Raw genomic sequence first — 22,801 nt, 5'->3', positions numbered from 1 at the left:
AAGCACCCCTTTTTTGCCCAAAAATAATCCTCCCAAAATTAAGATAAATGATTTGACTGATTTCAATAAGAACAAATTTCATGGCACAAAAGAAATTGGGTCATCTAGATTGGACCACTGTCTAAGGTGAACATCTCATGCACTTGATAACATCATGTTGAAGTAACTTTCAATGTGTCAGCAGCGAATTAAGATCACATGTTTAGGAACAAGCGGGGGACGCATTGAGCGAAAGGAACTTGCCAGACTGCGCGAAAAGAACTTGCAGTTGAACGACCGGACGAGAAAGACACAACTAAGAAATTCGATAACCGTCCCTCATTTTATTTTTTTCTCGCCTAGCATACCACTGTTGACAAACATGATAGACCAAGGTAAACCGACGGCAAGCACCAGCCATTAACATATTCCGCGAAAGCGGAAGTAAGGGCCACCGAATAAATGAGATGGTCGATCCTACTCAAGACAAAATGACAAAGCGATAGCCTGTCCGATAATGAAGAATTGTAGCCTGTGAGTCCCCATTTGTTCTAAAAGACGTAACAAGAACTTCCATTTTCCCGAACTTCAAAACCCGGCGAGTGACCTTAGTCAGCCACTTTTTCACGCTTTGTGATTCCTCGCCATCTCGTCAACATCCAATTCAACTTCCAAGACAGGCGAATCCTTCTGCATGCTGTAATAACTGCGAATGAATAAAACAGAGATCAATCACCAAAACCATACTGACTGCTTAAAGAATAATTGGTCAACTTCTGGTTTCATTTCGACACATGAGCTGCATGATATTATCCTGTTTTGTGCAGCTCACCTGTTCTGCACCGGGCCATGATCTACAGCTGTTCTTAGGCAATATATGGCCCTTCCAACAACATCATTCATGAAAACAGGACCAAATGTTCGACTGTCATGTGCTTCCTGCCATGAGATGAGAGGACAAGAACCGATCATTTGGAGCAATCAATAAGTTTCTGAATAGGTCAGGCATGGTGTTTATGAAGGTGATGCATCAACAGTTCTTAAACTTTAATAATTGAAGTTTTCTTCTGATGTTAGTCTAGCCAATTTAGAACAGCCACAAAGACATTAGCAGCAACTAAACCATACTAAAGCAGTAGGATACCTCCCATAAGACAAGTATAAACAAACCGAAAATCGTATTGACTTGAGCAGTGTCAATGAAGTATCTGACGATCACATAATTGTTAAACAAGCCATACGAACGAACGGCCGTGACGGTCCTCCTGTTATTCCCATAACAGCAACAGAAGAGTATTCCTTCCTATGTGACTGCAGCATACTGTTGTGAATATCATGAAGACTGTCCTGTCATGTGCTTTATCTAATTTGCATCGGTCACAAATTCATATCCGTTTTTATTTGAATTCAGTCTCAATATTATGGGCTTATTTCAGCAGATGCTTCTGCTACAAGATGCCAGTTCGCAATCTATTACATATGGTACACTGATCATGAAAATGGAGGCTCCGAGTTGTAGTATTTTCACTTTGTAATGCAGTATATACACCTACACCAGTAAATATACACCTCAGGTATATTTGAATGGCTATAACTAGTGGCATAAGGTATTTTGGAAAATGTAGCAGTACTTCTGTGTTTCTTTTCATATGCCAACAAATGAGGTCATTCTCTACCAAAAATAAGAAGCACACACGTTCAACTATTATTTTCTTCCAACAGCTTTGCACCTAATAGTTTACCACTCTAAGACATCAAAAAGTTTCTCATACGGACATACATTATCCAAAGAAGAGTGAGATGTCAATTCAACCTATCCAGCTATTTTACTTTATTTCAGTCCTTACTGAATTGTACAATATATTATAGCTAATGAATGTTAGGTTCAAATGCTAGCAACTCAGTCCACCCGTAGATGTAGGCGCCAGTCACCGCAGTCCCACCAGCACAATTAAACAAAAAAAAAAAAATTGGTGGTTCTCCACATAAGGTAGCAACCCAAAGCACAAGGTGAAAAAAGTTCATTCAATACATAGCTTGAACTTGTTACCTCATGAAAACGGTGTCACATATTCCACTAGGCTACAATGCTCGGTGGTAGATTTAGGTAAGCTTAGATCTATGTAGAGAGGTTAAAAACATTGTCAGTTGATGGACACAACTTTGTTCCAATGACGTCATTATAGTTTATTCAGTTCTCAAGTAGAATTTGTAACCTTGTGGTGATAAATTCTAGATATCAAATTTCAGTTAAATTTACGATTTGAGTGTCTTGTGGGCTCCTTGAGCCTCAAAGCTATAACTGAAAAATGTTGCAAATACACATCTAAAGAAGAGAGACAGCTGACCGATCATGTGTTCACAAGCCCTTCTCTAGGAGTTGAGATTCTTAACCCCACTACACAAGCTATTTACCGCAGCGCTTATGGATGATAGAAAACTATGACTCACATATAGTCAATATTAGACTTGTTCCTTTTGAACAACAATAATAAGAGAAGCTATGTTCACAGTATTAAAACCTCTATTTGTCCGGCAGTTGTGAATGCTCTCTAACTTAGTCTGTTGCAGTATGAAACACTACGTGCTTTAAGCCTAGAGGTCCAATGAAGTTAGTCAATAGGTGCCCACATATGACTTATCTCCACATCTACGACTTTTATAAACTTTTGTGGCAAAAGTAAGCAATCAGACAAGAAATATGCACTTCATCACATATTATCAGAAGCAAAATCGGAATTCATATCACTATTTAACCGTGACAAGATGCTCACTCCCACAACCTGTCCCTAAAAGATATCAACTTATAAGGTTAGGATCAATAATACTGGTCAAGTACAGCTTTTCGTCTGAAATTTTTCTTTGTTAAGTATCTAGGGAACGACTTTCATAGTTGCATTCATACTTTAGATACTCACTATAGTCAGACAGAATGTCCAAACTATTCCCTGGATAGGCAAGTCAACAGAACGTGATAAGGAAACTGATTTGTTACAGTTAATTGGCTTATTAACTGAAGAAAATAAATATAACCTGTTGCATAACCACTAACGAGTAAAGTCAAGTAACATTACTACTCATCGGTCAACTCGGGAAATGAACGTAGAATATAACTTAGCAGCACATATACCTTGGGCTTCAGATCTTTGTTATCAGCAAGTACCCAACATTTACCACTTTCAAGGACAAAAGGCTCATCTTTTGAATCAGTAGACACCATTTCATACCCCTCGATGGCAGCCAATCTTCTGACCAAGTAGTTATTTGATTGTTCAGGATCCTTCAAAACTAGAACATCTCCTACAAAAACATGGCTGCAGAAGGTGTAGTAAGAATACATATGGTGAGCATATGCACCTAAGGCCAATGATTGGGTCCTATTCCCCAAATCTACCAAACATAGGATTGACCAGATCACCCCAACCTAAGAGAAATGTGTTGCATCTGAATAACAAATCATGAGCTCTAGTCAAGGATGGTTGACAAAAAGTTAAAATCTTTATAATGCAAGCTCTGAAATTCAGTTTATGACACCATGATTAGAATTTTCTTAGATTATCAACCGCTTCAGCCACTGTGGACCCAATTGAATGTGTTTATACGTTGGTCAGTACTTCTCAATACATGATTAAATAAAAGCTGCTCGCTAATTATCTTACAACTCGACGCAACCACCAAAACAAAGGCCCCCCCGGGCCCGCAGCAACCCAAAAAAAAAGAAGCCAGTGCTGAGAGGAGAGATGATTGGAAAACATGTGCTTCAGAGATTTTTTTTACCTCTTCATGCCAAGGTACACACACCAAATCATAGATCTCCACTTGAAAAGTAGTGAACTCCGAGAAATTGCTATTTTAATAGGTTTAAGTTTACTTTTCCACAGTACCATGTGTGCATGTGGGTGAAAGAGGACACAGAGACAGATTTTGAAAAGGAAAGTATGTGAACATTAGAAAAAGATTCATGTGGCACTGTAGAACAAAGTTATATGTACACAGTGAAGGCGACCCAAATGCAGGGCAGCCAAAAATTGTCAAAATGATACTTTTTAATAATATGTAATCAAACTCACAAAACAAGAACTGAGGGATTGCGATATCAAACCCAAGAAACTGAAACTGAGAACATGGGCAGTCCGTATGAGTAACCCAAGCATTTAGCGTGAAAGACAAACAATCAGATCCTCAGAATGATTATATCTATTCGAAGTTAAAAGAAAAACGTCAAGATACTTCTGCTAAAGAAAAATGACAAGTTCCAATAATGTGGAATTGCTGAGTAACTATTAGCTGCAAATGAATATGCATTCAAACCTTACTCTTTGAGTGAAGCCATGAGCTATCTATTAAACAACTCCTACCCTTATAGCTCCAGAACTTAAACATGCATACAAATTTGGGAATCATGTGTGCCAATGTGCATGCTAAACTATCGGCTCAAGCAAAAAAACTCCAACTATTATTGCTAATCACATAAATTGCTTCGGCACTTAATTATCTATTAAATGAGCACCAGCCATTATGGTAGTTAACAAGCTAAAGCATGCAACTTTTCTTGAAGACAAGTGCCTGTCAGGCATATAGGACTGTTCAACATATATTTGCGTATGGTAGCATAACTATGTACTAGAGAATGGATAAAGTAGGTTCTAAAGCTATAAACTAGAGATTATCTTGGCTGTACCCATAAGGTTATCATCTGTTACATTGTTTTGAGAACTTCCATTAACTCGCCCTGCCATTTAGTTTCAAGTGTGACACCTAAGGAGACTTAAACACACATTCTCTCTCATTGCCGTCTTCTCTGTTATCTAGTCTTGTTTTCTTAACTTCAATCCTAACCATCCAATAAGTTGCAGTGACTAAAATTTGGTGTCACAAAAATGAATATATTGCTAGTGAATATTGGGTTTGGCTGACAAAAGATATTCAAAGAAAAGAAAAACCGTACACACTGGAACTGAGGTTATGTGTTCAAGGAGGTCCGGAAGTAGTACATGGTTAGTTTCACATTCCAAAAGTTGGGAAGTAATGTCCAGGAAAAAGTTACATATAGGGAAAGCCTATCCCTACGGGGGGAAAAAAATGACGCCCCATCAGGTCAGTAAACAATGGCCACTCATTTCCACAAACATTGGAAGTGCTACTAAATAATCTGTTCCTCCTTGTATGTTCCCCTTGGCAGAGATTTCCGCTAACGTGTAAATTGGAGTAAAGAGAGTTATGACAACTCTGGTGTAACTGTACAAGCCTAAATCAGCAGCTTGGAAAACGGAGGAAGAGAGGATTTTTTTTTAATAATCAAACTGTAAAGTGTACTCACGTTGGATCTGCATGTGCAATTTTGCGAACGAGAAGAGTTCCCATAAGCCCTCCTGCAGTGGAAGCCATTTCCTCTCCTTTATGCCAGTGCAAGTATGTCAATCTTCCTTGAAATAGATGTCTCCACATAGCATCTCCTACTTGTCCATCAGTAATTAGGCCACCTTTATAGCTCTGCACACACTCAAAAGCTATTTTCAGCTAACATGCACTCCATAGACATAAGGTAAAGAAATGAAGAAAAAATTAAGCATCAGTTGCCAAATTCTCTGTTTTCTTTGTTTCCATATCATATGTCTGGGATGCTTCCCACCACTGATACTAACTCTCATGGCATGAGTCGTGTATACAAACTGTCAGATATTTATATTTCACCTAAAGGCATATTAATATTTTTGAGGCGCTTCTTTAAAGTTTAAGGCAGGCACTCAATATGCGCCAACACAAGAACTTCACACGGAAGAATATTTATTTTTGAAGACAAGAATCACATGAATATTTTACTCATGTAGGAAGAATTGTGACGCCGCATAACTTTCAAAATGTAATCGCTAAGCAAATTGTTGATGAACACGAGCACATTCAATGAAACAAATTGTCCCGTGTATGGACCAAATCAGATCAGTATATCTCCATAAATGACAGGGTGGAACAGGAGCTTGGTAGCCTAAAAACCCAAACTTTCATCTGGAACAGCACATTCTGAGTGATGTACCAATCGTCCCAACCGATACAATGAATCGATCAGCCCATAAAAACCCAAACCATCAGTTCAAAAAACAACAGTCTCAGCGAAAATTAGGTGCTCCAGTATTAACTACAAAAGCAATTCCGACAAAACCAAAGGCACGAATAGGAGATCGAAAGAACCCATGACGCGCCATTAGAAAGCACGAATGAAATCGAAGCGAACCAATGATGCGTCAGAAGCAGCAGAATCACGCGCGCGGTGATCCAAACAGCGAGAAAAAGGAAGGAAAAGCGAGCGAGACCTTCCAACTGAGATATGCCGAGTACTCGAGCTTGTGGCAGAGGTAACGGACCCACGTCGAGATAGCCACCATTTTTGTTGGCGAGTGGTGTTTTGACCCTCCTCCTCCTCCTCCTCCGCCTCCGCCACTTCTTCGATGAACTCGCCGTCTCCAGTTACCGGCGAATCCTTAAACCTTCCCTTCCCGTCTGTGTGTGTCTCTCTCTCTGTCTCTCTCGTCTTCTTTTTCTCGAGAAAAATCGCAGGAGTGGGGAAAATCGGTGATTTTCCAAGAGCAGAGGCCCCGTCTCGCGAAACCTTTTTGGCTTCATTTTATGGTGTTGAATAATTGGATTTTTGCCCCTGACGAATTTTAAGCCCTGTTTAATTCAGCATTCCAAATGAGCATTAGGGCTCTAAAATCCTTTGATCAAATATAAATGGTACTTCGTTCATTTTTTGGCTTACTTTGAGGAGATGCAACTGCATCTCAAATGCTCTCCAAAGGACTTTGGGCTAAAGAACTTTTGCGAAATGCAAATAATTTTTTTATTATTTTAATTTTATCACATTCGCTTGCCGCCGCCGCCCACCACCATCGCCCATTAGCCGTCGGTCGTCGCCCTCCCCCCCCCCCCCTCGGTCCGGTCGCAGCCGCCGTCGGGCGCCAATCGCAGCCACCGTCGATCGCTAGTTGCCACCGCCTTTTTTCAAAAAGAAAAAATATTTTACAAAGTTCATTTTTTACCAAACAACATTTACGCCAAAATTATTTTCCAAATGTGCTTTTAAAATATACTTTACCAAACACTACTTGCATTTTGAAAAAGGCATTTAACCCAAAGGTATTTGCATTTTCTCAAAGTCCCTTGGCCAAATGTTGAACCAAACATGGCCTTAATTGAAGCCCCCGTATGAATAATCATTGTTTCTCATCGTCTAGAGAAATTATAAATTCGCCCCAACTTTCTTTCTTTCTTTCCTTTTTTTTTTTTTTTTTTTTGAGAGAGATCACCGAGCGAGCTCAAATCAGCCCGTCTAAGACAATTTTTAAAACACATATAACTTAGGGGCGAGCATGTTATTCCCTCAGGAACCGGGGGCCTGACCGATGGTCCCAATTCTCATTTTTCGGAATCAGGAACGGGGCCGAATGTGCTGGTCTGGTTCCCTGGAGATCCAATGGAACCAAGAAAATAAAAATAAAGGAAAAATATATTTAAAAAAAAGGGACTTATTCGATATTCACATATCTATGTATAATATTCTCATGATTTACATGGGGATGTCCATATCACAGTGAATATCAAATGCGGTGTTTGATATTGTACATAATTATGTGAATCTCATTCCTACTATAATATTGTATTTAACGTGAAAATATTTAACCGAAATTCTTTTCCATGTGCAAGTCCCCAAGTCCCTTTATTTGCCTAGAATCTCATTTCTAACGGATACCAATTATATTTAAAAAATAAAAAGAAATTGATAATTTGTCCGGTCCAGGTGGGCGGTTCGTCGGTCCGATTCTCCCCAAGGACCGAGAACCGAACTGTTCGAACACCGATTCCACCTTGAGGAATTGAGAACCGGACCGGTGACCATTAGAACTAGACCAAACCCATCTGTCTGGTTTGGTCCAAGCGATTCCCAATCAGGTCGATCCATCTTGCTTACTCCTAATATAATATACATATAAAACATTTCAACTTTCAACTCTACCCTCGACACATTGAAGAATCATTTAATATTAGAATTTTCAATTTTATAATGGAGACGTATTCTAATTTAAACTACAAGCATTATATTTTTTATTTTTCAATTTTATCCCGAAAGCATCAAATCTAGTTTTAATAATAGTTTTACTTTGATCCTATTTCCATTAGCATGGAGGAGAAACGGGGAAAGAACGAAAAGGGAAGGACAGTACGATCAACCGGAGGCCACATTCGAACATTGGCTTCCTTACTCCCTGCGGGGCTTTTGGAAATCTACCAGTCGGGAAGCAAGCGTCTCTCCACTTCCCAACAACAAATGCACCTCCAACGTCTTCAATGCCGGCCGATGCGAAGCATGCGTTCCGCTCCGCTACGGATGCAGTTCGACTTTGATGGATCCTTAAGATGACGGGGAGGTTCGCCGTTCGGGTCCTCAGCCGAATTCTCGAGTTGCAGTAGACCTCCTGAGGCACCTGGTGAGGCTGGAAACAGAGAAGAAAGTCGGCGTCCTGCAATACGTGACAGTGTTAAGAGTTTAACAGACTGGAGGCTAAGGCCCTTGTCGTCGTCATAATCTGCATCATCAGACTTTTTTGTTGTGTTGGTGCTACCGACTGATACCCGCCGAAGGCCGGCGACACCGATCCGACCCAAATTTGATTCCGACACACCCATTTCACAGGCCTACGTAAATTCTAGCCTGGGCACAAGGGTCTGAGCAGGGAGACTTTGATGATTAAAAACGTAGCCACTCCTCCCAGATCTCAAGTATAAAAGTTGTCCCTTTCGTATGATGGGCAGGTTGCAGCAACAATTTATAAGGTCTACCTTATGGATATGGATGTGATTGAATCAAGCTCCAATGTCAAAACTTGAAATTTTCCTAAATTGCATGCCTGTGCTATTATTGATTTGTTGCTTGTAATTTCATCATTTATAGTGATGTACATTCAATTTGTGCTAGGTTTGCAGCGATTTACATGCATTATGCGAGTTAATCAAGGAAATATATGTTTATTAAAGCTTAAACATAGACGTTTTGATTCCGTTCATTTTATTTCAGCCAAATATTTTCTGAGTTTAGCAATTGAATAGTTTCTTTAGGGCAAAACGACACCTCAAGTGTCAATATTTGTGTACGTCTTTCACTTTGGTGCCAATATTTTTTTTGGATCACTTAAGTGCCAAATCGGAGAAAAAACAATCATTTTAGTGCCAATTGCTAGAAATTTCGACGGACGCTCACCGGAGTTGGCACTCAAATAATCGTTCTTAAAAGATTATTGGCACTAAAGTGAGCATTGTACACAAATATTGGCACTTGAGGTGTCTTTTCGTATTAGTCAAATCTCCGGTAATGTACTTCGGTGCCTGAAATTTTTTGCAACAAAAGTTACTAGTGCAATTAATGAATTGATTTGGGGACTCTTTCTCCTAATTCAATTATGCAGATATAGAGAGAGATCCTGAATTATGAAAATACCAATTTTAACCTATTTTCCAGAAAAATAAATATATTTTATGCGATACTGGTATTCATATGCCACCGGTGATCGGTGAGGGCCAGCAACCCTCGTCGGCATTGGGCGATGGTCGGGATGCCCTCGCTGTTGCCGGTGAGGGTCTAAGCGAGAGCCCCGATGCCCTCGTCCGACAAAGTGAGGGTGCACGGTCCCTCGTTCAGATCCGACAAGGCCTGCTACGTTCTTGCCAGATTTGAGCCAAGCAAGAGTCGACCGGCAACCTTTGCTGACCCTAAGTCAAAAAAAGTTAGGTTAAGAGAAGGAAAAATAAAATAAAATTTATAAACATGCTTGCAGTCGTGCCACGTAGGACAGCCGGTATTTACGTCAACAATTTTAGACCAAAATTAGTCCGATGCACTCCATTTGACAAAATGTGAAAGCGTTTAGGATTAAATTAATATAATGGAAAGGTTTATGATAGAATTACCGCATAAAAATGTGATCCAAGTACAACAATCAATTAAAACATAGTCCCCCACAACCATCACAATATATTTTCTCTCACCACGCACAAAAATGCTCAAAGCAAACTAACTTCTACGAACTCGCAATCTACTCTTTCTTTTTCTCTATTTTGAGGATCGCACCCGTTTATCCACCAACAAGTTTTATACGTGACAAATCTTCAAAATATATTTAGGCTATGTTCATTTCACGAAGAATAAATAATTTTAAAAGTATTTCTATAAAATTGATTGTTTGTATCGATTGAAATAATTAGTCAATAAAAAATATTTTATGGTCGACAATTTATGTTTAGATATTTCGTAAACAATAAAAACATATTTCGTTTGTACATTTTTGTAAATTAAAAAATAAATTATTTTTTAAAAAAAATATTCATTATATAATTTATTTTTGGCTACCCCGAACAAACGAATTCATGCCAGCCGGGCTAACTCAGCAGCGGTTGCTGAGATATTTCTACACCTTAGCTGTCTGCAACCACTTTAACCATTGATAGTTTTCTTTAGCTCGTTTTATTGAAAAGTCTCCTGCGGCATTTTGGCAAGGGCATCTATCATCTGCGCTTTGAAAATGGAAAGGGCAGCTTCAGTTTCTTCGATCCAAACTCACGAAAGGCTAACATTCCCAGAATTCTTGTGCTCACATTTCAACAAAGGTTCACAAAAATGGCGATGACTTCAGGATTTGATCACGAAGTGTTCTTAAGTTTCAGAGGACCCCGATACTCGAGCAGGCATCGCCGATTTCCTTTATGTCGGCCTGATAGTGCTGGAATCCGCGCATACAGGGACAACGAGGAACTCCGCTTCGGGGAAGAGATTGGGGCGGAGCTTCTTGGGGCAATCCATCAGTCCAAGATCTCCATACCCATCTTCTCCAGAAGTCATGCCTCCAGCAAGTGGTGTCTCCAGGAGTTAGCCCAGATGGCGGAGCGCGGGAAAACCCGAGGACAGAAGATCATGCCCATTTTCTGTGACGTGGCACCTTTCGAAGTTCGACATCAGACCGGTAGTTACAGAGAGGCCTTCCTTTTGCACGAAAGCAAGAAGCAATACGATGATCAGACTATCAACCGGTGGAAGGCCGCTCTGAATGAGGTCGGGTCCTTGAAAGGATGGGATCTACAAAGCAAGCCCAAAAGGTGACTACTATAATCTGTTTGAAATATATACCTCCTATTCATTAGGATTCAATGCACCTCGGATTGAAATTTTCATGGATATTTGTTAATCTATCGTTGGTAAGGAGTTGAATTTCTTTCTGTTGAATTTTTGCTACGACTATCAGGCACGTAGGTGAGTTCACTAGAGGAGTTGTCAGGGAGGTCTTCAGGGAGTTAAAAAAGACTTCTTTGGGAGTCTCCGACTACTTGGTCCCTATCGACAATCATGTGGATGAAATCATTAAAAAGATAGGCACTTATACACCCCGAAACACTGATCATTGGACTCCATGGGTTGGGCGGCATTGGAAAGACGACTCTTGCCAAAATTAGCCACAATCAGCTTTCACGAGATTTTGAGAATTGTTGCTTTCTTTCCAACATGTGAGAAACATTAAAGCTCAAGGGCATTGAGTATGTGCAAAATCAGCTCATCTCCGACGTCATCCCAGGGATATGCCCCAATATAAGAAATGTCGACGAAGGGATGACGATCATTAAAGATCGGTTGTCTTGTAAAAGGTTACTTCCCCTTCCCGATGATGTGGACGAAAGGAATAATCTGGATGCACTAGTGGGCAATCGTGATTGGTTAGGTGAAGGGAGCAAACTTATTTTTACTAGGGGTCATCGGTTACCGGTTTGGTCCGATTCCCCTCAAGAACTGGGAATCGGGACCGCTAAAACCAAGGCCGGACCGGCCACCCTAGGAACCGGGAACCGGACAGGACCGTCGGTCCGGTCCAGTTCTTGGTCGGTTCTAAGAAATCAATAACATGATAAATTTCTACACATACCCAGGACAGAGAGCATCTTTTTCTTTTCTAGGAATTACGAGGGCGGATCCACAGTACCACACCCATGTATTACTGCGAATGACGCAAAATCTTCCTCCTCATGTTGTGCGCCGAAGAACTACTGCCATAGGTGCAACATTCTTAGCACCCAGAGCATTCCCTCATCCTCCAATCGACCGAAACTAAGTGGCCTTCTATTGTGATTTTGTGTGATGTAGGGTTGGATTTCGGCCGCGTGATTGAGACTTTATCCGAAAAAAGATATTCCCATTCGAGGCAAGACTTTCGAGTCATGAATGCCATTGACCTTCCATTATTTGAAGATACCACCTGCGTTTAGCTGCAGCCTGTGCAAGGATGTGATGTCAGAGGTGGAATGTTATGTCTGCTTTGGCTATGCTGTCTTTTGGCAGAAGAGATGCGATGTTGAGATCATCAACCACTCTTTCCATCCCCACCACCCTCTATCTCTCTCTGGTTGATGGGGAATCCCCATTACGATTACCCTTTTTTTATTAAAAAAAATTCGACCGATCTAATCCTATGTCTCTAGAACCGGGAACCGGATCACCCGACCACCGATTCTAATATTAAGAACCGAAAACCAGATCGGACTCATCTAGAATCGGGAACCGGACCACCGGTCCGATCAGGATGGTTTCCGGTTCGGGCGGTCCGATTTGGTCACCCATAATTATTACTACTCGAAAGAAAGATGTTCTCAATATTGCCAAAGTGGATTGCACTTATGAACTCAATTGCATGGATCCCAATCAATCTCTTCAACTTTTTAGCAGACATGCCTTTAGAAGAGATAAGCCTCTAGATGAGTACTTCAACCAGTCCAAAATGGCGATAGACATTGCTAAAGATCTTCCACTAGCTCTTGAGGTTATAGGCTCACTTCTATCTTGGTGTAAGAAAGATATGTCGGATGTCACATTGAAAAAGCTAGAAAGTGTTCCTCCAGCGGAAGTTCGGAGTAAACCGAGAATAAATTACGATGCCTTAGATGTTCGGCAAAGGCATATCTTCCTTGATATAGCCTGTCTTTTCATCGGTCATGACAAGAACATTATGCTTTACTTCTAGGACGAATCTAGTTTTTTTCCAGAAGATGCCCTAGAAGTTCTACGTAACATGTCCTTGACAAAAATTCGAGAGGATAATAAAATGTGGATGCATGATTAACTCAGAGACCTTAGAAGAGAAATGGTTCGTCAGGAAAGTAACATGAAAGGGGAGAAGCGGAGCGGGGTGTGGAATCGCGAGAAAGCATAGAATTTGCTAGCGAGAAACGAGGTAATTTTCCTTGCCATGGTGTTGACACCTAAATTTTGACTGATCTTGTTAGTCATTTATTTTTTTTAAAAATAAAAATAAAAAAATAAAAAAATAGGAATTAAACTTTAGTTCCTACCAAAAATAATTAACTCAGTTTTCATATCATGCATCGAATCAGCAATAGATGGGCATAATTGAATTTTTTTAGCTCGGTTGGATCTAATGGATGCGAGTAGGTCGGACCGACACCAAGGACTCATTATAGACAGATGCTCGTTTTCTTTGCTAGTAGAGGTACATGTTTGAGCAAAACTTAAATTCCTTAAAAAAATTGTTGGAGATTAAATGCCTTAGCTAATGAATTTAGCATCTCTAATAGCATATTAAAACTTTGGAAAAGATAAACTCAACCAAGAGAGAACCTTCAGAAAAATTCCGCTAGATTTAGTCTCCTTCGTGCAAGAATCTTTGGGATCCAGTAGCTTGGACAATACTTTCACTTCACATCTAAAGTCCTCCGCTGATTCCAAAATCCACCATGACTAGTAGTATTTTTTTTTATTATTATTCAAGGGGATCAAGATTATCTTTTCATATGTACATGGATTGACATTGTTAAGTTTGGGGGGTTGGTGACAATATAATCTGTAAGATTTTTAATTGCAAGAGTATATTCTTCTTTTTAAAGAGGCAAGACTATATTTCAAAGAGGGATTACACTGCACCGAATTGGAAGGGAATCGTACGTGAAGATTCAATTTTTGTCTTGGGGTCCAATCTTCTCATGCTTATAAAAGAAGGAGGTTGACACATTCAATGGGGTTGGCAAAAAAATTCTGCTCATACACAGAAATACTCGTGAGAAATAGAGGGAGAGGGGGAGAAAACTTGTGGAACACACGTGAGTCTTGAGGAAAAAAGTTCACGCTCGATTTGCTCGCTGTTCAATCGATCTGCTGCTGTTCGGTGCCGACGAAGGAGTGAATTGGCTGCTGCGAATTCATTCCATCAAGTCCCCTTAGGTGCGCAACGTTCCTTAGCCGATCCACCCGAAAGTTCGAGCTTGATATTCGAGTTTCGTGCAAAGTTCGATTAACAAAACCGATATTTGGTTCAAGGTAAAAATTTTCTATGTTGAATATTTGCTTGCTCAATGGGTTGACTTACATACTTCACTGAGTGTTCTTGCGTATCTTGTGCATCATGGGATGATTGCCTATACTGGATCATTTATTCTGTGGATAAAAGGAAAAAACTTTTGTTCTAGATTCAATCTTGCTTGATTGCTTACAGGAGATTAACTTGAGTTTTGGCTCAAGAACCTCGGCACGTTCCATCATATTCTTGCAAATTTCGAAGTTTGAGAATGGAACTTTACTCGTCTCAAATTGATGATTGAATTCTCGTGGAATTGTTAATCTTGATTAACTTGTGAATTAGCTTACATGTTCTAAAAGTTAACTGGATGTTCGTGAGCTTGAAAGTCAAGATCGTTTTTTTTATCAAGTTGGATAGATTTGGAAGAATCGGAATTTTGGATTAATTCTTGGTACGTACACCCCCTTTTGGCCGAACTATACATACGGGTGAGTCTTGTTGTGGTAATTTTCTATTGCCCCGAGTTGCATTGATCCATTGCTCATTTGATCTCTATGTTATGTGTGGGAATCCAAATTTAATTGAGTAGTATCGAATCTCAACTAATAGCTCTTTTAATTCATATAATTATCATTAACAGTTAAATTGGTTGGGATATTTATCCGATATGCGTCCTATCTTATCTCTTGCAATTTTATCTGAATATATTCGACTTGATGTGAGATTTGATAATTATCTATTTTGCTAGAATTATAAAAAAAATTAAGTTTTCCAATCTCAAAGATAATTTTCTCAAATTAAAATTGACTAAAATTTTTGATGAGGAAAGGTGGGCTCTCACTTCACAATTTCAGCCACCCCTCTTTGAATTTTCAAAAAATTCAAGCTCAATGGACTTATTTTTATTTTTGTCATGTTGTTTGTTTTTTTATTGTTATAAAGTTTGCACATCTTTAAACAAACATGCCCATAATATATGCTCCCCTACGTGCCTAAACCCGTCGGAAAAATAAATCACACGCCTTAGCCACGATCTTGTGGAATGGGATGGTGATTTAGTATAGAAATTCGTATTCTGCCATTTGGCGAAAGGGATGTTGTTTTTCAATACGTATATCCGCATACCGGCTCGAATGCTCGGGGATGTAGCGGATAAAATCTCGCTCTAGCCCGGATCTTTGGGAATAAGAGGATTTTCGGAAAAATCGAAAATTAAAGGTATATTATGGGCATTTTTGTTTATATTTTGATTGCTTTGAATGTTTCTTTTATTGCTGAAAATACCAAAAAAAAAAAAAATATCATCCTATGGGCGCTTAATATATGGTCTTCATGCCACATTTTTTTAAATCAAAATCGCTCAATTCACATCGATCAATCGAAAGGCATTTTCATGAAATTGGTATCGAAAGGGCGCTAATTTTTCAATTAGCGTAACCAAGTCCCCGGACTCATTCTCTCCGGTTCGTAGAGATAAAATAGTTCTCCCGCTATTTTATATAGGTTTCTAATCAACCTACCGTAAATGATTAGTGGCGGCTCCGATTAAATATTTTCTTATAAATAAACCTAAGTTGCGATTCGGTAGGACTTGGGAGGGTCCGAGTTAGGTTAGTTGATTTAATTAACCTAATAATCTGTTAGCCTAATTTTAGGTCGCGACACATGGCTTTCGGGTTCAAGACACCATCCTCACTTACTGAACTAACTAATACTTCCAGTTCTTCTAGATAATAATCAGACCTCCAAAATAAGGAACAAGAAGAAATTTCTGTCCCTTTAACTAAGAGATTTGATCATATAGATGTATCTTCTTTTTATATTTCTTTTGGCAGGAAAAGGAAGAGGTCGAAGCTCTTTGTCTCAAGCTTAACCATCTGCGCCAGCATCGTTTTACCTGTAAGGACTTCATGAGACTACCAAACCTGAAATTCCTTGAAGTTGAGGGTGCAAGACCGATGGGTGAAGTTATGGAGAATGTCTTTGCGCAAGCGAGGCTTTTCTAGCACAAATTTTCACCGAACGTTCTTTCGACCGATGTTTTTCTGGAGAAGTCGATTCTCCTTCCAAAGTTGCTCTGGCTTCCTCTGAATAATCTCCTTCCAATGCTTGACATAGGGAGTTTTTACTTGGCAAGTCTTGCTATTCTCGATCTATTTTGGAGTGGAATTACACAAATTTGGAAGGGGTGGAGCCAAATGAAGGTACAATATTGTTCTAGGGGGCATTTACCAGTATCCCCGTTCTATTTGAGGGAAAGACTCATTTGACTTGCACGATTTTTCTTTTCGCAGATGGCCAAGAATTTAACAGTTCTAAATTTGACTGGCTACTATTACTTGCAAAAAACCCCTAATCTCTCTGCACATGCAAATTTAGAACGTTTGGTACTGATAGAATGTAGGAACTTGGTGAAAATTGATAAGTCTATTGGTCAGTTGAAGTGCCTAGTTTCCTTGGATGTGCGCTATTGTCTGGAACTTAGTAGACTGCCAGGCGAGCTTGGCGAACTCGAGGCTTTGAAAGAACTCCTACTTGATTCGACTCCGATAAAGAATATCCCCGAAATTCAAGGAATGAAGAATTTAAGGATCATCAGTGCTCATCGTTGCAACGAAATCGCACAACTTCCCCTCTCCATCGGAGGTCTTGCAAGCCTTGAATACCTATATCTGAGCGGGTACCTATCGTTGGAGAGGCTTCCGGATTCAATCGGGAAGTTGAAATCGCTAATTGAGTTTGATATATCCAGGAGCGGCATCAAAGAACTACCACATTCCTTACAGACGATTGAGAAGCCGGAAGCAATACGAGGCGAGTTCAACTGTTGTTAGCAAGTCGAAATACCAAACGACACCTACAGAAGTTCATCCCTAAGGATCATGAGATTGACATATGCTCAAATACATGCGGTACGGAGGCTTCCGGAAAGTCTTATCAGATTAGAGTTGTTAAAACTGCACACGAAGAAGCTTCCAAATCTCTCAGACCTGGTCAATTTGAGAGAGTTGAGCCTGGGCTTTTGTGAAGGTGGTCGTACTCCTAAGCTTGTGGAAGATCCGATGCCATGGTGGATAGGGAGGTTGCGCAAACTGGAGTCTTTGACGTTGATCTCTAAAGTTGTAGTTACCTTATCTGCAGATATTGGTCTCCTTTCTCATCTCAAGACACTCGAACTCCGTTGCCCGAATCTGCGTTACCTCCCGAGGCCTCCCGCAAGCCTATCATCCTTGAGTCTCCAGAACTACATGTCGGTCCATGCGATAGACCTATCAAATCTGAAGAAACTATCGAAACTCACTATGACATTGGCTGCAATTACAGAGATTCAAGGCCTTGACTGTTTGGAGTATCTTCAAACTCTGTCACTTGTTTTCCTTGGATGTCTGGAGGTATTACCTGATTTGAGTAATTCAAAGAAACTAAGGAAACTCCATATAGAAAAATGTGAGTGTCTGGTTGAGATTCAAGGCAAAATGCCAGCATCTCTAGAACTGTTGATGATGGAGAAGTGCGAGTCCTTGGAGAAGTTGCCTGATCTGTCGAGCTTGGAGGGACCGGAAGAGATCAAAATATATGCTTGCGTGAAATTGAATGTGGAGGTGATTCCTGGCTATGCTGAAAAACGTGAGGAAACATACCAATGAAAATCGAAGGAGAGACGTTCTTCCGGCTCTGTAGCTTCTTCATCCGCGACCGCGATTGGCCCCCTCATGTTAAAACTTTCTACCAATTGTCGTGAGTTATTCCATCCGACAACCAATGTTTTTTTGTTTCTCTCCCCAATCAAATTGACACAAGTACCTTTGGATTACACTTTCTTTCTTTCTTTTGGGAGAAGAGAGCAGCAGAAGCATATCAATGCAGTCTCTTCTTCTAAGTTTACTGCACTCGAGTTGATTATGTTGCAATGATCCGGTGTGAACAACACCGTGAATAATACTAGTATTTAGGCTCCGTTTATTTCGCGAAAAATAAATAACTTATTACCTAAAAATGATCGCAAATATCCTTGAAATTATTAATTAATTAAATATATTTTCATAATCGACACAACAACAATTTGTGTTTTAAAAATTTACACAAACGATAATAAATTTTTTTGTTCGTTTATTTTATCCAAATCACTAATTTTTTTTTTTTTGGCGAAACACCTTGTACACAGTTGAACATGAGCTCATCCTGACACTTTGATTTACGAAAGCACGCGCAATTGGGAGCCTTTGATTTTGTTTATTCTATTTTTGTTGAGAATGAGCTCAGCCTGCAACGGGCTCTATCTGATCGGGCCTCCCACCGGCTGATCTGATCGTGTCAGTGGGCCCAGGAAAAGCAATGAAAAACATGGGGACAAGTCACGTGACCCTCAGATTTTCTCACTGTGGATATGTCGGGCGACATCACGTGATATCGCGTGACCCCTCTGCTGGTTAAAAAGTTAAAACCCCTAAAATTTACACGCGCACTGAGACACGTCATTCAATTACAGAACCACTTGGTTAAAGTAGACGTAACGAAACAGCGGACCAGCTGTCCTATAGTTGGATGATTCTGGTCTTGTTCAACGTGAAATGAAGAACGATAATGTCACTTTCACATGCTGATTTGGCAAATAATTTCTGTACCTACGGCTACGGTTAATCAAATCTCTATAGAGAGAAAAAGAAAAAAGAGAAAGGATTTGTTAATTACAAGCTTCATTGGCGACGGCGAACTGGCCGGCCTGATCGGCGGCGGCTCGCGGCGAGGCCAAGGCCTGGATGAGCAGAGTCTTGACTTCCCAAGCCGAGTAGGTGAAACCTTTCCTGGCGTACGAGTTGAGAAGGGCCGCGCTCGCCTGCTTCACCAGCCTGCCGTACGCGTCACCCCCGCCGACGACCACCCCGGCCGTCGATTCCCACACCGTCAGATCGCCGCCGTAACGCTCCGCGATCGCCCTCGACCCGAACGCCCTCGACACCGTCGATTTCCTCGGCACCATCCTCGGCCACTTCTCTCGCCCACTGCTCCAGTACCTGCGCAAAAATCAAAAAATAAAATAAAATAGAAACAACAAACCCGAGTCAGCCCCCGGAGGCAGCGCGTCGATTCGGCCCCGACTAAGTCCACACAGAGAGAGAGAGAGAGAGAGAGAGAGGTATGGGGTTACTGAGGAGTGCATCGTCCTCTGGTGCGGGTGTAGAAAAACCCGAGCTTTCGGGCGCGAGAGGGTGGTGGTGTGGCGGAAGATAAGGCGGTGATGGAGAGAAGGAAGAGGAGCGGGAGCGCCACCGCGAGAGTGCGGCCAACTAGAGAACGAGCCATTCCCATGTTCTGCGATTTTCTTCTTGCTGCAGAGAACGTGAATGTGTGCGGGTGTTTTGTGTCTCAAGCTCTCATCTTGTCTTCTCTGTCATCTTCTCCCATTGGGGATCTGAGTGAGGACGAGAGAGAGAGAGACAGAGACAGAGAGAGAAAGGAGATCTCAGAGTCAGGTCTCGTCGGTTCCTCCTTGAGAGACGAGACAGGCGGAGATATCCTTTCCTCTTTCTCCATTTTTAAATTTGGGGGAGAGAGACGACCCCAACGTTTCTCGCGACGAGACAGTGGTCAGTGGGAGACTTCTTTCTTGGACTGAATTGCCCCTCGCTTTCCCCCCCCCCGCCCCGTCTTTTATATATAAACGAAGTTTTAAAACTTATTATGAAAGTGTAATTGAATTTTAAAATCTTAAAAAAAATAAAATTTAATCCTAAAACTTGTCAAGAAAGTATAATTAGGTCCTAAAACTTTTAAAAGGTGCAATCAAATCTTAAAACTTATCAAAAAAGTACAATTGAGTCCTAAAACTTTCAAAAAGTGCACTTTCATGACAAATTTATATTTTTTGAAATTTATAAGATTTAATTACACTTTCATGATAAAATTTAGGACTTTCAACACATTTGTCCCCAAAAAATTTATCTTTAATTGATCAATGGGTCTTTTTTTTTACGATAAAGTATGTGAATTAATTGGCATTTTTACTTTGACAAAAAAAAACCTGGCATTCTACACTATGAAACTTAATAGGTCACGAATTTTTTTTTTTTTTTTGCATTTAACTACGGAGCAACATCGTGAAACTGCACATTATAATATCATGCTGATGAAAATCGCTTTCCTCTAAACTACGATTTATCAAGTATATTAAAAGTGAATGTCGGACTATGCTCGAAAAAAGTGTAGTCATAACTTCAAGCTGCAGCGACTTCATCGGGCAAATCCTCATTTTCCGATGTATCAGTCAATTACATAGTCAAGCAAAGGTGTATCCCTTCCTACCCTATCCTGCCGATCCCCTACGGAAAGACATGTTAGGTTTAAAATTTGGTTAAGAAAACAAATTGAGTGGAAAAAGATCGAAATTTAAATTTTAAATTACCTTGTGTCATTTGAATACTTACCAAAGGGAAATGAGGGAAATAGAATGAGTGAAGTTTAGACTCGGTTTAGTTCACGGAAAAATACTATTTGGAAATTATTTTCCCGAAACAATTATTTTTATTGCTTACAAAAATGAACGGATGATATATGTTTTTATCGTCTTCGAAAATATTTAGATATAAATTGTTGTAAAAAAGAGAAATATATTTTATTGGCTAATTATTTTAAAGAGATACAAGTGGTCAATCTTTGTAAAATATTTTTAAAAATATTTATTTTTCACGAAAGAAACGAAGCTTTGCTTAAATATGTTTTTTTTATCTTGTCTAGATTCGAATAAAAGCGAGGGGCGATAATGGAAGAAAGCCGCAAGAAACGCAATTCCTTCCAATTCCGAAGGAAAATAAACGTGTGGGTCCCAGGACAATACTTTCCTCTAATTTAAATCAATTTCCTTTCATATTTTTTTTTTTTTGTTCCTTTCGTCGAGAATCAATTTTACTTCCATTTCCAACACCCTTTTACAGCCAAACAAATAGGAAATTTCATGCCAGAGATTCGACTCGACCGAGATCGAATTACAGACTAATTTTAAATTTTCCTTATTTTTTACGCAATTAATCGTACATCATATTCAGGTCGGTCTACTTAAGTAATTCGGACATTACCGTGCTTAAATTTAGCTCTCTATAGTAATGGTCATATTTCAATACATTCTTTTCCACAACCATTTGGTCGTAATTTTACTGTAATAATTTTCTTGATGTTTTATTTTAGAATAAAAATATTCATCAAATCATCTTTTTGAATCCATATGACATAAAAGGCCTACAACCCAAAAAAATCCCACACTTTAGCATTTATTAACCATGTGAACATGCCACGCATGATTAATTAATGATGATTATGAACGAAAGGCTAACTGTGGTAGAATTAGAACAAAAGCAGAAGTTTGGTGTTTTATGAGACAAAAAGAAGTTTTGGATATAATTGAGACATATGCTAAAGTTAAGATTTCTTTGGGTATTATGCAAAAGTAAAAGTTGAGAATTTCTTTATGAAATAAAAAAAATTGGATATAATTGGGACAGATGCTAAAGTTTGGGAGCTTTTTGGGTATTTAGCCTGCCATAAAATTTTAACTTCTATTGTTCGCTTTACCTATTGGAGGAACTTTAAGTGCAATACTTAATCTTTGAGAAGTATAAAATTAAGGGAGTCGCTACCTTGACGATCTAACAAGATCGTCATTATTTATGACCTTATGATTTTCTAATTAACGAGTGCTTTATGCTAAGGCCAAACAATTCACAGATATACAAACCCCATATATAGAAGGAGTTAACAAGACAGAAATAATACCCTCTAAACAAGGCAAGGTATTGATAGCACAAAATAATACAATTATATTCTTATTAACAGATTTACATAAGAAATTAGAAAGTTTGAACTAATGAATTTTAGCATTAGAAAACCCAGAAAATAGTACGAATGACGTAGATAAATTAATAGAAAAAGTTAATAGAAAATTACCAGTGGTAGAAAGAAAATGTAAACCTAACTTATCTAATAGTTTTTTAGCATTTAAAGACCATACAAATATGGATAATACCTCAAGAACCAGGACAACTACTTTGCCTTTTACAGGAACAAGTAGGACCTTAAGAGATGAAATTTCAGATAATTTAGGACCATTAGGAAGATTAATTGGACACAGGAGAAGTACAGATAATAGAGATACATTACGGTTATGCGAGTTAATAGATATTGAAAGAGACGTAGAAATATTTAGGTGAGAACAACTAGAATTGTTAAGACCAAAAAGGTTATATAAAAAAGGAAGATTTTTAAAAAAGACAGGATTGCATAAGAATTACAGAGAGGAAAAAAAATTAAATGTTGTGAAGGAGAATCGGTAAGTATAGAAATTGTAAAAAGAGAATCAAGAAAAAAGTTATAAGAAAAAAATTATAGGTTGATCCATGCAGGATTAATTATTATAGGAATCAAAGGATTAGCAAAAAAGCAGCTCGGAACAAAGGTATTAGTAACCACATATGACAATAGGTGGACAG

The 22,801-nt window shown here is 39.4% G+C and overlaps 4 protein-coding genes and 1 long non-coding RNA gene across 6 annotated transcripts; 3 read left to right on the top strand and 2 right to left on the bottom strand.

Annotated features, from left to right (window-relative positions):
- Positions 1–296: 296 nt before the first annotated feature.
- On the bottom strand, positions 297–6,567 carry LOC115749707. Its single transcript, XM_030686640.2, has 5 exons — positions 6,291–6,567; positions 5,300–5,472; positions 3,110–3,293; positions 812–918; positions 297–685 (listed from the first exon to the last, which is right to left on the bottom strand). Exons 1-5 carry the CDS (start codon positions 6,360–6,362, stop codon positions 604–606), a joined length of 618 nt encoding a protein of 205 aa, XP_030542500.1. The 5' UTR covers positions 6,363–6,567; the 3' UTR covers positions 297–603.
- LOC125315916 lies at positions 1,699–22,657 on the top strand. Its single transcript, XR_007199201.1, has 3 exons — positions 1,699–1,832; positions 14,299–14,302; positions 22,647–22,657. It is a non-coding gene; the product is annotated as an uncharacterized LOC125315916 (long non-coding RNA).
- On the top strand, positions 10,455–11,758 carry LOC115749758 (disease resistance protein L6-like). The gene is made up of 2 exons (XM_030686724.2): positions 10,455–11,121; positions 11,268–11,758. Exons 1-2 carry the CDS (start codon positions 10,646–10,648, stop codon positions 11,473–11,475), a joined length of 684 nt encoding a protein of 227 aa, XP_030542584.1. The 5' UTR covers positions 10,455–10,645; the 3' UTR covers positions 11,476–11,758.
- LOC115749757 (disease resistance protein RUN1-like) lies at positions 12,635–18,052 on the top strand. Of its 2 annotated transcripts, XM_030686723.2 has the most exons (3): positions 12,635–13,241; positions 16,157–16,525; positions 16,616–18,052. In XM_030686723.2, the coding sequence occupies exons 2-3, from the start codon at positions 16,427–16,429 to the stop codon at positions 17,153–17,155; spliced, it is 639 nt and encodes a 212-aa protein (XP_030542583.2). In that variant the 5' UTR covers positions 12,635–13,241; positions 16,157–16,426; the 3' UTR covers positions 17,156–18,052. The 2 variants fall into 2 exon arrangements, with proteins under 2 accessions (XP_030542583.2, XP_048138219.1); XM_048282262.1 differs by having other exon boundaries at positions 16,157–18,052.
- On the bottom strand, positions 18,894–19,858 carry LOC115749756. Its single transcript, XM_030686721.2, has 2 exons — positions 19,471–19,858; positions 18,894–19,336 (listed from the first exon to the last, which is right to left on the bottom strand). Exons 1-2 carry the CDS (start codon positions 19,629–19,631, stop codon positions 19,006–19,008), a joined length of 492 nt encoding a protein of 163 aa, XP_030542581.1. The 5' UTR covers positions 19,632–19,858; the 3' UTR covers positions 18,894–19,005.
- Positions 22,658–22,801: the final 144 nt, after the last annotated feature.

The sequence above is a fragment of the Rhodamnia argentea genome, chromosome 7 (assembly GCF_020921035.1).
Source record: "Rhodamnia argentea isolate NSW1041297 chromosome 7, ASM2092103v1, whole genome shotgun sequence".
Lineage (NCBI taxonomy): Eukaryota > Viridiplantae > Streptophyta > Magnoliopsida > Myrtales > Myrtaceae > Rhodamnia > Rhodamnia argentea.
The sequence above is the reverse complement of the archived record's forward strand: the minus strand, read 5'-3'. Positions and strand labels throughout refer to the sequence as shown.